The 13,663-nt window shown below is 37.8% G+C and overlaps 1 protein-coding gene across 50 annotated transcripts in view; it reads right to left on the minus strand.

The window, feature by feature from the left end:
* Positions 1–380: 380 nt before the first annotated feature.
* MAP4K4 (mitogen-activated protein kinase kinase kinase kinase 4) overlaps positions 381–13,663 on the minus strand; it is a 191,307-nt gene continuing 178,024 nt past the window's right edge. For 32 of the 50 annotated variants that reach the window (XM_038550954.1, XM_038550970.1, XM_038550939.1 and 29 more), the window contains 6 exons: positions 12,131–12,265; positions 9,648–9,748; positions 7,765–7,914; positions 7,043–7,202; positions 5,662–5,801; positions 381–3,926 (listed from right to left, as the gene is read on the minus strand). In XM_038550954.1, coding sequence (XP_038406882.1) covers positions 3,843–3,926; positions 5,662–5,801; positions 7,043–7,202; positions 7,765–7,914; positions 9,648–9,748; positions 12,131–12,265 — 770 coding nt within the window. In that variant the 3' untranslated portion in view covers positions 381–3,842. Of the gene's footprint in view, positions 3,927–5,661; positions 5,802–7,042; positions 7,203–7,740; positions 7,915–9,647; positions 9,749–12,130; positions 12,266–13,663 lie in introns of all 50 variants that reach the window. The other 18 variants (XM_038550932.1, XM_038550934.1, XM_038550967.1 and 15 more) reach the window with 1 other exon arrangement.

Raw genomic sequence — 13,663 nt, forward strand, 5'->3', positions numbered from 1 at the left:
ATCAATGGGGCACACGCTGAGGGTTTGGGCACAAAGGCCTTCCAATTACTAGGCCTAAATAATTATTTATGGTGCCAGTGTTAGAAAGGGCTACTTCAATTGTCCTATTAGATAGAGACATGCTATTTTATTTTTTGATTCAATTTAGACTTGAAAAAATAAAACCTTTTATCTTCCTTAAGGATCTATACTCTTGGCTTCAAGAACATGGTGATCAAGGGCTCACCTTGAACAAACATCCCCCTTACAGGAGATGGCAGGATATGGAGCCACCCTCTCTAGCCAAGGGTGGCGCTGGGGATGGAGGTGTGCAATAAGGAATCTTAAGGGAAGGAAACATTCTGAAGGATCAGAATATATTTGAAACTCATGCCACATAATAGAGGTGTCATTTTTATTTTATTTAAGGAGAAAGGGGGGAGGGGACAACAGTAATTTTCATAATACACAGAAGACAAGTTGAAGTTAGCACTGGGGGTTGGCGGGGGGAGGCCATGTATTTACCACCAGTCTGCTTTGTAGCTCTAGGATTAGTAAATGTAATGCACTCTGTCATTTGTATTACTGTTTAGCAAATTTATAGTTGGCAAAATTAGGGATTATGAATCACTGTAAATGGACTACCACTATGTTGAAAACCTAAATTACCCATAAAAAATCACTTTAAAAATAACCATAAATATACGATGCACATTAGTGTCACAAAACCATTTTTGTAAACATTTTCTTCAACATAACATGTGCATGACGAAAAAAAACACTGCACTCAGTACAGAGTTACTCTGATTTAAATACAGAAAGGAATTACTTATTAAAGCTTTGACTACATCTACAGACATATCTGTATTTTGTTTTGAAGAGCAGTGCTAGATAGTCCAATGTTCCATATTTAATGGTATAATACTGTTTTCTTCTGTAATTTTGCCATTTTAGCACTTTTGTGAAGTCACTACCCTGTTAAAGGAAAAAAAAAAAAATCCCTTTTCTAGAAGAATGAAATTTCACCTGCTTGTAATCTTTTCTGGAGAAACCTAACTGGGGACCTGTGTGAAGCTCCAGCAACAGAATCTGGTTTATGAGGTGCTGAGGCCAAGAAGGCCACCCCACAAGGACAAATGGCTGTCTGACCTCAGTGACTTAAGCCCAGGGATGGATTTGATCACATTCAACACAAACACCAAGAGTGACTTCCTGGTGCTTCATGAGCAGGACAGGCACAATTCTGGCTTGAGCTCAGACCCCATCACCTCTGAGAGGAAATCCAGTTTTTGTCAAGTTCTAACTACTCAGTAATCCCAATGAAAAACCCTTTGAATTATCTGTGCACCTTGGCATACAGACACTGAGCTCCAAGTCTGTGCATACATAAAACCATGATGCCTGAGTCTTTTCTCTTTCTTCCTTATTGGTATCAGAAGCTTAAGCTTTTTTTCAGACACCTGTTCAACTTTACCTCTCTGTGAAGTCATGGGAGAGGCTATAATCAACCCAGCCATCCAGTACATTCTCCTCTCGGTAGGCATATGTGTTCACGTATGTGCACATGTTCACGTGGCACATTTCATCTTACTCCAAAAGCCGATAAATGCAGGAAATCACCAGCAGTGATCTGATTTTGACTGAAGTCCTGTGGTGATGGTGTCTGGCTCATCTCAAAAGTACCTTCCAAAGGTGGAAGTAACTCTTCAATCTTCTCTATGTTAACTATAAGTTAGTAGGAAAGAACTAGTCCTTTCTGCTTTGGACATTAGCATCACTCCAAAGTCATAGAGATGGAAAATCCTTTTCCAATGCCTTGTCCTTTTCAAAAGGGCAAGGTTTTCTCAGCTTATCTTGTCTTTGTGTTAGGTACACCTGTGTCGTTTCTGCTTCTGTGAGTTTATCTACTTTTTGCTAGGTTTTTGTAATTCCAGGACAGCCTTTAGCAAAGGTGCTGAATCAGGAGGAAGAGAATGAAAGGGGTCAAAGTGGATGCCAAATAGGATGAGAACACTGGGCAAAGCCTTGACAGGTAGGTGAAATGCCTATTACCTTTTGGGGAGAAAAATCTTCCTTTTTCATGTTGTAAAAGAAACTTAACCACAAAGGAGGATTAAGCCTAGGAAACACCAAGTTCTGTTTGGCAAAGTTTAAAGCCACCATCACACATTATTCTCCTTCAAAACTCAACAGGAGGAAAGTAAGCTGGCAGAGCCAGGACACCGAGCACTGCTCCTTTATCAGAGGAATTGAGTGACCATGAAGCCATAAAACAAATTATTACCCAAGACATTTATTACAAATGTCATGAACATATTCATAAAGTAAAATTGGTTTAAAAAACAGAGAGAGAACAAGAGAGCAAGTGAGAGGAGAAAAGCCAGGGCTTTGATATTACACCTAAAACACAGGAAGATGCCATCTTATGAATAAGCAGTATTAACTACATTCTTAAAATAGTTTTAGTGCATTGCATTTTTAGAAAAGGGAAACATCACCCCTCCCCCACCCCAAGAAAAAGTTCCTGCAACACTGAACAGTTTGTGTGACTATTCTAATATGACCACCCGTCTGCTACCAAACCCCAAATTGAGAACAATGAGGCCTCTTATGTTGTAGGCCATAGTTGCCCATCAACCACTAATGGTAAATCTGGTGAAAACGAAGCATTCTGCTCTCTGAACTTAGAAAACAGATTGCATCTGTCAGCATGATGAAGCCATATGGCTATTTCCTATCTTCAGGGGTAATTTCTCTTGTGCCTACTGAGACCTGTGACAAAATAACAGTCAAACTTCAATCTGATAGTTTTGGTATTAAGATTAAATTAAACATTAATTTTTCCTCCAAAAACATATAAACTAAACCACCTCTTAATGCATTACAAACAATGAGGTAGGCAAAAAAATAAACATGTGGTTGAAAAAATTTCTTTTCCTCTGCAAGTGCAGACTGTGGGTAAAACTGTTGTCGCACTTCTAGGTTTAAACAAAAATTAAACCTTTAACTGAGGCAGTGCTAATACTGTCACACAACAAAGTTCTGGCCGTTATACAAATGCACACATTTTCTTTTTCTTTTCTTTTTTTTTTTTTTTAAAAGAACCATTTGCACATGATTTAGGCAAAACCTGGTACACAGAAAAATGACTGAGTTTTTGGCCAAGCCAAAAAAAAAAAAAAAAAAAAAAAATCCAAATAAACAAAATGGGACCCTCCCCTTAACCCACCCCACCCTGCCTCCCAAGGCCCCACCCACAAAAAAGTTATCCTAGTAACTGTGTCTTTCACATTTTATAAATATTAACTTCTTAAACCTGCACCTTCTTCTTTGACCACATATTGTCACATTACAAAAAAGAAATGTCAATTAAATACACTGTTAATGTTACTATATTAAATCTGCTCTCTGCTTCAGTAAGCTGCTCATTAGAGCACCATTTTACACCTCCGTGTGCCCATTTCCAACAAAACCAATGGCATGTTCATGGTCTCCACCTTCAATACCCATAAGACAGAGTCACTCAGAGACAAGGAATTCTGGAGCTGAAGGAAAGGCATTTGCTTTCTGGTCTAATGCTCAATCCCAAACACTTATAGCACCTGATGGTAGAATATGAACAGCACCAGCTGCATTGCAGCCTTGATTTATTTTTGAGTAGGGAAAAGAAAAGAAGGGGGATAAACTGTAAGAGGTGCAGAAAGGAAACGAAACAAAACAAAACAAAACACCCCACACACGGTGTCTGCACACACAGCTGTCCTGGACTACATCGGTGCAGCTCTGAGCTCCAGTTGCAAGGAATTCCAAGTTCTCAGGATCTTGAAGACTCTGGGGGGCCAGCAAGCCTCATTCCACCACTTTTACCAGCTCAGAAGAGAAGTCCTGCCTAACGTCATGAAATAAACCTGGCTGCTGCCACCAGACCGAACAGAGGCAAAGAAGACCTGTGAAAACAAGAGAAAAAGAGAGAGAGATTTATTATGAAAATACAACCCAGTCTTTAGGGGAAATGCTTCCCATGGTTCCCAGGCTGATAACCTAGAGCCACTGATACCTCAACACTTCCAAATGTAGGAAGCTTAAAAGCCCAAAGTCCCTTTCCAAAAGAAGACTTGAGATGATATCAATTTATCATATATAAGCAGTCATCATCTCTGTAGCCAATTTTTATTAGAACTAAGAAGGCTAACACTGCCATACGGAGTTTTTTCAAAAAGAAAAATAATGGCATTTCTGAAACTGAGCTATTTCTTTTTACCTCTATTGCTAATATCCTATAAAAGATAAATGTGTTTGGAAAATACAATAAGCAATGGAGGGGACTCCTGGGCAACTGGATTTTTCTCTTAAAAAATTAAGCTAAAACATATTAGTTATTTCATAGGACTCTATGGTCAAACGACTCTGACAATTTACTTTTGGACCTTTTATTAATAAACTTTAAGTGATGTACATTATAAATAAAAATATCTAAACGTCCCACATTCAAAGAATAGTATAGTTATGGCTACATTAAATATACTCAGGAAAATATAAGCCAAAAAGCTGGCAAAATCCTAAACTGGGTCAGAGGTTCAAGGTAAACAATTTGGGATATACTACTAGGAAAACAATTTGGGAGATACTACTAGGAAAAAAATGTCAATCCCATTAGTAAATGAGCTATAGAGTATTGTAGGAAAGTGGGCTGGTGGTGATGCAGCTTATTTAATGTACATGTAGTTAGGCAGGAGAACTGGCTGCCGAGGGCAAACCTACAGCTCCTGTGACAAGTTGAATTTTTAAATTTAATCTGAGAAGTCAATCAGTGGGCCAGTGGCTAGTATTTTTAATATATTTTAATGTGAAGCAAGAAGTAGAAATGTTTGTAACAAATTCCTAAGGTTGCAAAAGGCTGCCTCAAGTGGTCAGAGGCTTTCCATCCAGGTGGAGGGAATGAGAAAGAAAACTGGGCTTGGTAAAGGTCAGGCCCACCAGGAGGTCCTTCTCAAAGCAAGTGGGATGGGTCAACACCCTAGGCCATCCAAGGTGCTCCACTCCAAGGCTGGCTTAGGGAGGCGCTTCCAGGGAGAAAGTAAGCCCAGGAAGAGATAAAGATGTGGCCAGTTTTGAAAAACAAGAGTTTTAAATGGGGCTTTGAGGCCTTAGGATCTCAGCTGCAGGAGGTCCTTACGCTTCTGCATAAAATGAGGGATGCAGTTAGGTATTTCTGACATGTGAACTATGTAATTATTTCACTACTTAGAAGCAGACAAGTGTTATCTTTCTGACAAATATCAAGAGAGAGGAAACTTTTACCCTATCCAAATTTGCAAGGTGGTTCTTTTCAATCATAAAAGACTCCTATTCATTTAAACTGGCAGCTCTAACCTTCCCTGTCCCTAACCTCAAACACAGCTCACACACATCACCTAACAGGTAAAAAAACCACCACCACAAACAGACCAACATATAATTACTTTGGCAGAGACAAGTTATCTCTTCCCCCCTTGTAAGCAAACACAAAATTAAATATATCCCACCCCCCATATACAGGTCTAAAAAGTCAATTCTAAAATGTTGCTTGATGAATTTATTTCAGAATCTAAACACCAAGAAAAGGCTTCGCCAAACTCCATGGAAAATAAACCATTACTAAAACTAGTAGCAGCTAAAAAGAAGTTGTAAGAAAACCATTACCTTGTCATTGCGTTCACATAGGAATTTTAGTCTTTGAGCCCTTTTGTGCATAAACACACCATCCAAATGACCAGTTTCCACAGATCGGATCTCTATGGCCTTTTCTCCCCAGCCCATCGTCTGGTTGGATCGAATATATGCTTTTTGAGGAGGGGGGGGGGGAAACATGTAATTGATAAAGATAAGGAAACATCCATGAAAAGATGCTGCTCATATACTACACACACACCTGAATGTCTAGTATTTAAGGATTGTTGTTGTTGTTTTTAAAGATTTTATTTATTTGTTCCTGAGAGACACAGAGAGAGAGGGGGAGAGAGAGGCAGAGATACAGGCAGAGGGAGAAGCAGGCTCCATGCAGGGAGCCTGATGTGGGACTTGATCGGGTCTCCAGGATCACGCCCTGGGCTGAAGGCTGTGCTAAACCGCTGAGCCACATGTGCTGCCCAAGGATTGTTGTTTTTAAGGAATTTTGCCTCTGTAACCTTTTAAAGTTAATCTTGGGAAGTGGACATTTGAATTTTTGAAATGGTTGAATTGCTTATTGTGAGGAATGACCCACTGGATACAGAGTTTAGTGCTCATATTTTTATGAAAAGTCACAAAGAAGGCAGGAAAATGTGATAAAAAGAGATAGTGACTAATTGCAATAAAACCAGAACAGGTCAGGGATATAAACTAAAAATTTCAGATAGCAGCCTTTCTGCCCCTTTATTCTTGAACACACATCAGAAGATCGAGAGGCTGTGTTCATAGTTGTGGCTCTGCCACTCTAAGGAACAAGTCCCTTACCCATTTTTTCTGTCTCACCTTACTTTCCACAAATCAGTCAACATCTGTCCTATTTCCCTGGATATCTTAAGGATTAAATGAAGGATTGTAAATGGTAGAGTCTTATTTTTTTTTTTTAAGATTTTACTTATTTGAGAGAGTGAGAGAGATAGTGAGAGGTGAACAGCAGTGAGGGCCGGGGTGGGGCGGGGGTGGGGGTGGGGGAGAAGAGCAGAGAGAGAGGGAGAAGCAAACTCCCTGCTAAGCAGGGAGCCTGATGCAGAGCTTGATTCCAGGACCCTGGGACCATGACCTGAGCTGAAGGCAAATGCTTAACCCAATGAGCCACTCAGGTGCTCCAATGACAGTTTTAGAAGTGTTCAATAATTACTTGGATTTTGTTTTAAAATAGATGATTGACCAGTCCTGTGGTCTACAGTCGTCTCACTTTCCACTATCTATTGCCAACCATTCTATTTTTTTTTCCCCACAACCATTCTGCTAAATGACCAGAAGGTCTAAACAACACATAAAACTGGTGTGATAAATAATGCAGTTTTAGAGAAGACTCCACTTTTACAAATGCTATCTCTTCCTGAGTGATACCTACCTACAGATGTTGGCATCTCTCCCCACTGCAGAACCACATCCTTGGTGATTCTTCCATAAGTATTCACATAAACCCCTTCATCTTCATAGCACACCAGAAGCTCCATGCCATCTGTGTTGGGGAGGATGATGATTGCATGGGGTTTGATGCTACACTGGATCTAGAGAAGAGGAACAAAGCATAGGGAAGTATGTTTGTGGTTATTTCTATCCCTGCAAAAGTGCTCAAAAAGGCTGTCTTGGTGAATGCATTGGTTAATATTCTTGGTGAATAAATACAGCAATTGAATAAAATTTTGGAAAACCCATGCAAAATATATCTCAAAAACTACCTTTTCCAAGTCACATACTCTACTAGTTCACATTTTCTGAGGCCCCTGGAACAAGTTTGGATTGTGGATTCCATTAAGAAATTTTGTTTCCCAAACCACCTCCAACCCAGGGATGTTCTGTACTGCCAGCAACTGCCCCCACGTCCATCCCATGTTAGTCAAAGCCAAGGCTAAGAGGTTTTCAGGAGGGCTTCACAGAGCCAAGAGAATGGATTTCCATTTGTCTCAGAGCATGCAGCTACTGAAAATGGTACATTGTTTAAATACTCACCCCCATACCAAGGGGAAGTAAGGAATCCCTGCTTGTGTTAGTTCACTAAGCAGAGTAAAGAAAAAAGTCAAAACAAAATGAAGCCAGTCAACCAACCATAGAGTGTGGGTTCTTTCTTACGTGTGTTGGTAGATAAATGTCATAGACTGATCCAGAATCCACATCAACAGCATGGAATCCAGCACAGGATCCATAGATCACTTTCAACCTCTGGCCTTCCTCCACAGTGAGATCCACCAGCAATGGCTTATGTACTAATTCCCCAAATGACTACAAAGTAACAAAGAGAGAAACAGTAAGACAGAGTAGAACTTATTTCTGATAGATCAAATTAGAGAAACCAAACCCAAGGTACTTATTCATTTCACAGTTACCGAGCCAATCTGGCAACAACCAGAAGCAAAAATCCTCTAGAAAATAAGACTTTAATTTACTATGCTTTTGTCTGTCAATCAGCAGATGGAAGACAACTCTTCCAGAAGCCATGCTGCAAATTCTGCCTACCTGACCCAAGAATTCCACTCTGCTGTTTGTCTTGGTGACAAATACATCTAAAGTGAAATAATCAGGACTTTCTGTAGCATATTATTCTACTATTCAAATGCATACAATGGAGAAAAAGGAGGTGTTGTAGGAGTCATATATTGAGAATGTTTAGCAAGGTTATCATAGTCACCATATAGACTTCTACTTTCATTTCCTGACTAGGGTGATATGGTGATGAAAAGCTGTACTGGGATAGCCTGGATGACCCCATTTCTTCAAAAGTATCAATACCTATAGCTCACAAGACATATATAAACAATATATTTATAAAAGCAACTAGAATACACCTGGCACATGAAGAATATTAAGACCAGATCTCAGAATATAACTGTAATTTTATAACCAATTACTTTTAGTCAATAATAAGTGGATTTATTTTTTAAACAAATATGGTAACCCCATTATCCAACTTTACTGGGGAATCAAACAACAAGCGGTCTAAATATGTCAATTTTCCAAACACTTGAAGCTTACTCTTAATAATAAAATGTATTTTAAAACTATTAAAAAATAGAATCAGGGGATCCTTGGGTGGCTCAGCAGTTTAGTGCCTGCCCTTGGCCCAGGGCGTGATCCTGAAGACCTGGGATCCAGTCCCACATTGGGCTCCCTGTATGGAGCCTGCTTCTCCCTCTGCCTGTGTCTCTGCCTCTTTCTTTCTGTGTCATGAATAAATAAATAAAATCTTTAAAAAATAAAAACAGAACCATTTTGGATGAAAAATTCTTAATTGCTTGATATGCACTAAGAGAGTCCCAGGGATATCCTTAAGATTTGGTGTCTAATATTAGAAATGATGTTATTAAATTATTTATAATATCTAATGTCATAGTAATATCATTTTAATTAACAATTTCCTAAGTTTGTATCTAATGTAAACTCTAGAATTATAAAAAATACTAAAAATATCCACATAGAACACTGCTAAGATTTTTCTAGTTTTTCCCTTAAACAAAAATGATGTATTACTCATGTTTTTAACTTCTATTTAAAGCATGATATATATTCCTTGTGTCATTAAGAATTTCTATAGTTTAATTTTTAGTACTCTATTGAATAGATACACCTTCAACTGCCTATTGTTGGATACTTTTTTGCTATTAGAACATATCTAAATCTTTATATACATGCAAGACTTCAGGTAGAAGGTCAAGGTCTCCTTTTTAAATAGAGGCGGTGTTATTTTGTCCTTTCTTCTGTTACCATATTGACATATCAATTGAAGTGTCTGCCAAACCTTTAGCTTTCTCCTTCTCATACTCTGAGGGCTCAGAAAGCAGACAGTAAGGCCTACTATTTTGGAAATGGCCTTTCTTATGATAAAGTTGTATACTGTGTTATTTCACAATTTTTTAAAATCATCAGTCTTAACTGTTTAGAGTTTCGAAATTTATTGCCTGGCTCTTGGTCACACATGCATGGCTGAGGCTACTTGCAAGTACACTTGATGCTGTTACCTTAAAGGCCATAAATTTGTGATATGGCTTGGGTGCCCACGCATAGACCTCCACAGAACTCTTCAAAGCAATTACCAGAAATTTGATTCTTTCATATTTTACTGAAAACAACAAACATAAAACAAGAGAAGCACAGGTCAGAATAACATGGAAATCTAAATTCAGTTAGCTGTCTTTTGCAAACTTTTAAATAGGCCTTCTATTGAGTCATTCAGACCAATAGGAGAAAATTACTGAGTGATCAAATCTCAGAGTTTCCTTTCCTAATACTTTTATGTATGATTCAGGCTGTTCCCATCTTTCTTGATGATGTATGGAATTCAACTCTAATACTCTAATTACTATCAGTGAGTACTTTCACTAATGTTCCTAATCCTCTTAGATTGCAAGTATTTAATAATCAAGGACAATGCCAGCCATACAACTCTGAAGTCTTAGGGGCTTAGTATGACTTCAAAAGGATAATGATATGGTTAATCAGTTAAGTATCACTTCAAACCACTTCCTGATCTACAGAGGTAGTGACTACTTGAATTCTACCTAAAGTTCTGTATGAAAAGAGCAGTAGTAAAGGAAGTATAGTTGAAAATGCCTTTTTTACAAAGCTATTTTGGTTCCCCTACAGCCAGGCACCTCTGCTTAGAAACAGATGCTCTCTGGGTGTTGTATGTAAGTGATGAATCACTGAATTCTACTCTAGAAACCAATACTGCACTATATGTTAACAAAATTTAGATAAATAAACAAACATGGTTACACCATTATAAACAAACAAACCCACCCAGATTCTCTGAGGGGCTGTGACTGCACATGCCACCCTACCAGTTTCTTTATAAGCTATCTGATGTCATGCTACTACTACTGGATTCTTCCTTTGCACATGAGAGATGGCTTAACTTGATAAGCCTCTTTGTTAAATTCCATATACTGTCACTATTCAAATAAATCACTGACACTAATATTAAGACACAAAGGATTATAAGAGGTTGTCCAAATTAATGCTGTTTAGAAGGATTTTCTGCAATGATGAAAAGGTTTTATATATGTACTGTTAATAAGATAGCCACTAGTTGTATGTGGCTATCGGTACCTGGAATATACTACTGCCACTGAGGAACTACATTTTAAAGTTTATTTTGTGTTAATTAAATACAAATTTAAGTTGCCCCTATTCTTGATGAAAACTATACTATACAGCACAGGTCTTGATAAATGGAATATAATTTCCTGGAAGTATAAAGATAATGAATGAATGGTACTGTACACTGTTATCTCAGAAAATGTTTGTGATTCATTCTGCAAGAATGACAGGTCTGAGGATTGCGGTTTTGTTCTGATGAAAAAAGCCCAGCAGCACAATCTAACATCTGCCTCTAGCTCCCCCTGTAGGATAATCTATTCATGTACATTTTACCTGTTTTGGTCTGTTTCATTAAGTTTAGATTTAGAGGATTGTAGTTACACCTCAACAATTCTTTCACATAAACACAACATAGAAAATTCTAATCCAAAAATTTAATCAAGGAGATAGTACTACTTTCTAGCAACACAGAATCATTCCAAGATAATTGGAATGACTGTGCCTGTAGTCATTATTAATCAATGAGCTGAGAGTTGTAGATAGATCATATATATAAGAGTAAAGGACTATAATATCCTTGGAAGCAGAGGACTACAGTATATACTTTCATAAACTTAGAAAAAAAATTAGCAGAAATCAATATATAATAGGACACTTAGGGTTAGTCAGTCTTAGATTTCTAGAGACCATTTGTTGCTTTTCTCAAATTCCCATTTCAAATTCTATTACAGTATATCATCTCTCCCATAAAAGTTTAATTTGGCTAAACTCCATTATTTCCCCTGTATTTTCAACATTAGTACCAGTATTTTGATTTTTCTCATACATAAAAAATTTGTTTTACATTTTTTTCTTGTGAGTTCTTATTTCATATGAACCACAGACTGTAAGCCAACAAGAAAAAAAGAAGACAGTTGCTATGAAACAATGGCTGACCAGCTAGATTCATTTAGTAGCACAGTAGCTCTGCATAGTGCACTTCATTCAAAACGACAAGTTCTTTGGTCAAAGTCTCAAATGTTCTATCAGTAGATGCCAAGGACCCAAAGTCCTCTAAATGGAGAACAGGCCTGAAGCGCTAAGCAAGAATCCAAATTGGCTGGCTTTCCTTTGGCAAAGTTTCCTTAGAAAGCTTCTTGTGGCCACAGCTTACAGAGAAGAATGTGGACCGTAAAAGAGGAAGGTGAAAAGCCTCGCTTACAAGATGAACCGCAAGGATGAGACGGATGGAGGACAGAGTAAGCAGCAGGAATGAACAATGTTATGCTAAAACGTGCCCTGTGAGTCTAGATGACACTTCAGGATTAGAAGATGCCTTACAAACATAATCGCAAAAATAAGCCAGAGGGATCAGAAACTAAACCGTGCAAAACAAAACCCTTATGACCCTCCCGGAGCTTACCAACTTTATAGTGTACACATCCTTCCAAATCTCCCACAGTCGTCCATCCCTGCTTCTTCTCAACTTCTGGATCATTGTGAAGTATTTTATTTCTTAACCAGGACAAATAGTAGACACGTAACTTATCCTTTTTGCCTAGTAAAACAAATATAAATATTTTATACACATATTCAAAGTAGATATCATTAGTAACAACAGTAGCTAAAGAAATGCCAACGAACAATAAATATCGTTCCAAGGGCACCAACTCTATGAGTTTTACTAGCATCTCAATTTAAGCTATTCAGATGGACTCTGAAACTCCTACAGAATCAATATCAGGTAAAGGCCTGAGTTAGAAGGAAAGACTTTGTTTATTAATTTATTTGAGAGAGAAAGAGAAAAAGAGTGAGAGCAGAGGGGCAGAAGAGAGAGAACCTTAAATAGGCTCCACACTGAGCACAGAGCCTAACATGGGACTCAATCTCATAATCCTGAGACTGTGACAGGAGCTGAAATCAAGAGTCAGACGCTTAACCGAATGAGCTATTCAGGCATCCCAGAAGAAAAGATTTTAAAAGAATAAAGAACCTACACTTATATAAACAGATAATATCCATAAACCACAAAGGAAGGGTGTTTCCACTTACCACTCCTAAAATGCTCTGTAATAGGACAAAGGAAATAAAAGGTATACAAACTGGGATGGAATAAATACAGCATTGTGTAGGTAGAAAATACCAAAGAACTGGTTATAAAACAAAACCTGTAACTAATAAGTGATTATAGTAAGGTTGCAAGTTACAAGGTTCATATATAGAAATCAACTGCTTTCTTATATACTTGCAACAAACAATTGGAAATTTGAAATTAAAAACACAGCACCTCCTGTAGAAGCACTAAAAACAGGGGCGCCTGGGTGGATCAGTTGGTTGAGAGTCTAACTCTTGATTTTGGCTCAGGTCATGATCTCAGGGTCACGAGACTGAGTATCAGGCTCCATGTTCAGCAAGGAAACTGCTTGAGATTCTCTCCCTCTTCCCCGTCCCTCCCCTCCCTCACTCTAAAAAACAAATAAATCTTAAAAAAAAAAAAGTACTAAAAACAAAAAAATATATAATTATAAAACTCTACTGCTAAGACAGCAATTCTACTCAATTCCATCTATAGAATCAATGTAATCCCAATCAAAATCCTATCAAGTTATTTCATACATATTAATAAATTGATTCTATAAAGTTATAACAATCAAGACAATGTGGGTTATCAAAAAGGAAAAACAGACCCACACAAAGATAATGAACTAATCTTTGACAAAGGAACAAAGGCAACTGAGTGGAAAAAGGATGGTCTTTTCAACAATCATTGCTAAACTAACTGGATAACCCATACCAAAAAAATGATTTATAGACTTTGAACCCTTCACAAAGATCAACTCAAAATGGATCTTAGACCCACATATGAAATACAATGTCATAAAGATTCTAGAAGATAACATAGGAGAAAATCTAAGTACAATCTCCTTGGGTTTGGCAATGACTTTATCTAAAAAGT

This window comes from Canis lupus, chromosome 10, assembly GCF_011100685.1.
Source record: "Canis lupus familiaris isolate Mischka breed German Shepherd chromosome 10, alternate assembly UU_Cfam_GSD_1.0, whole genome shotgun sequence".
In the NCBI taxonomy this organism is placed as follows: domain Eukaryota; kingdom Metazoa; phylum Chordata; class Mammalia; order Carnivora; family Canidae; genus Canis; species Canis lupus.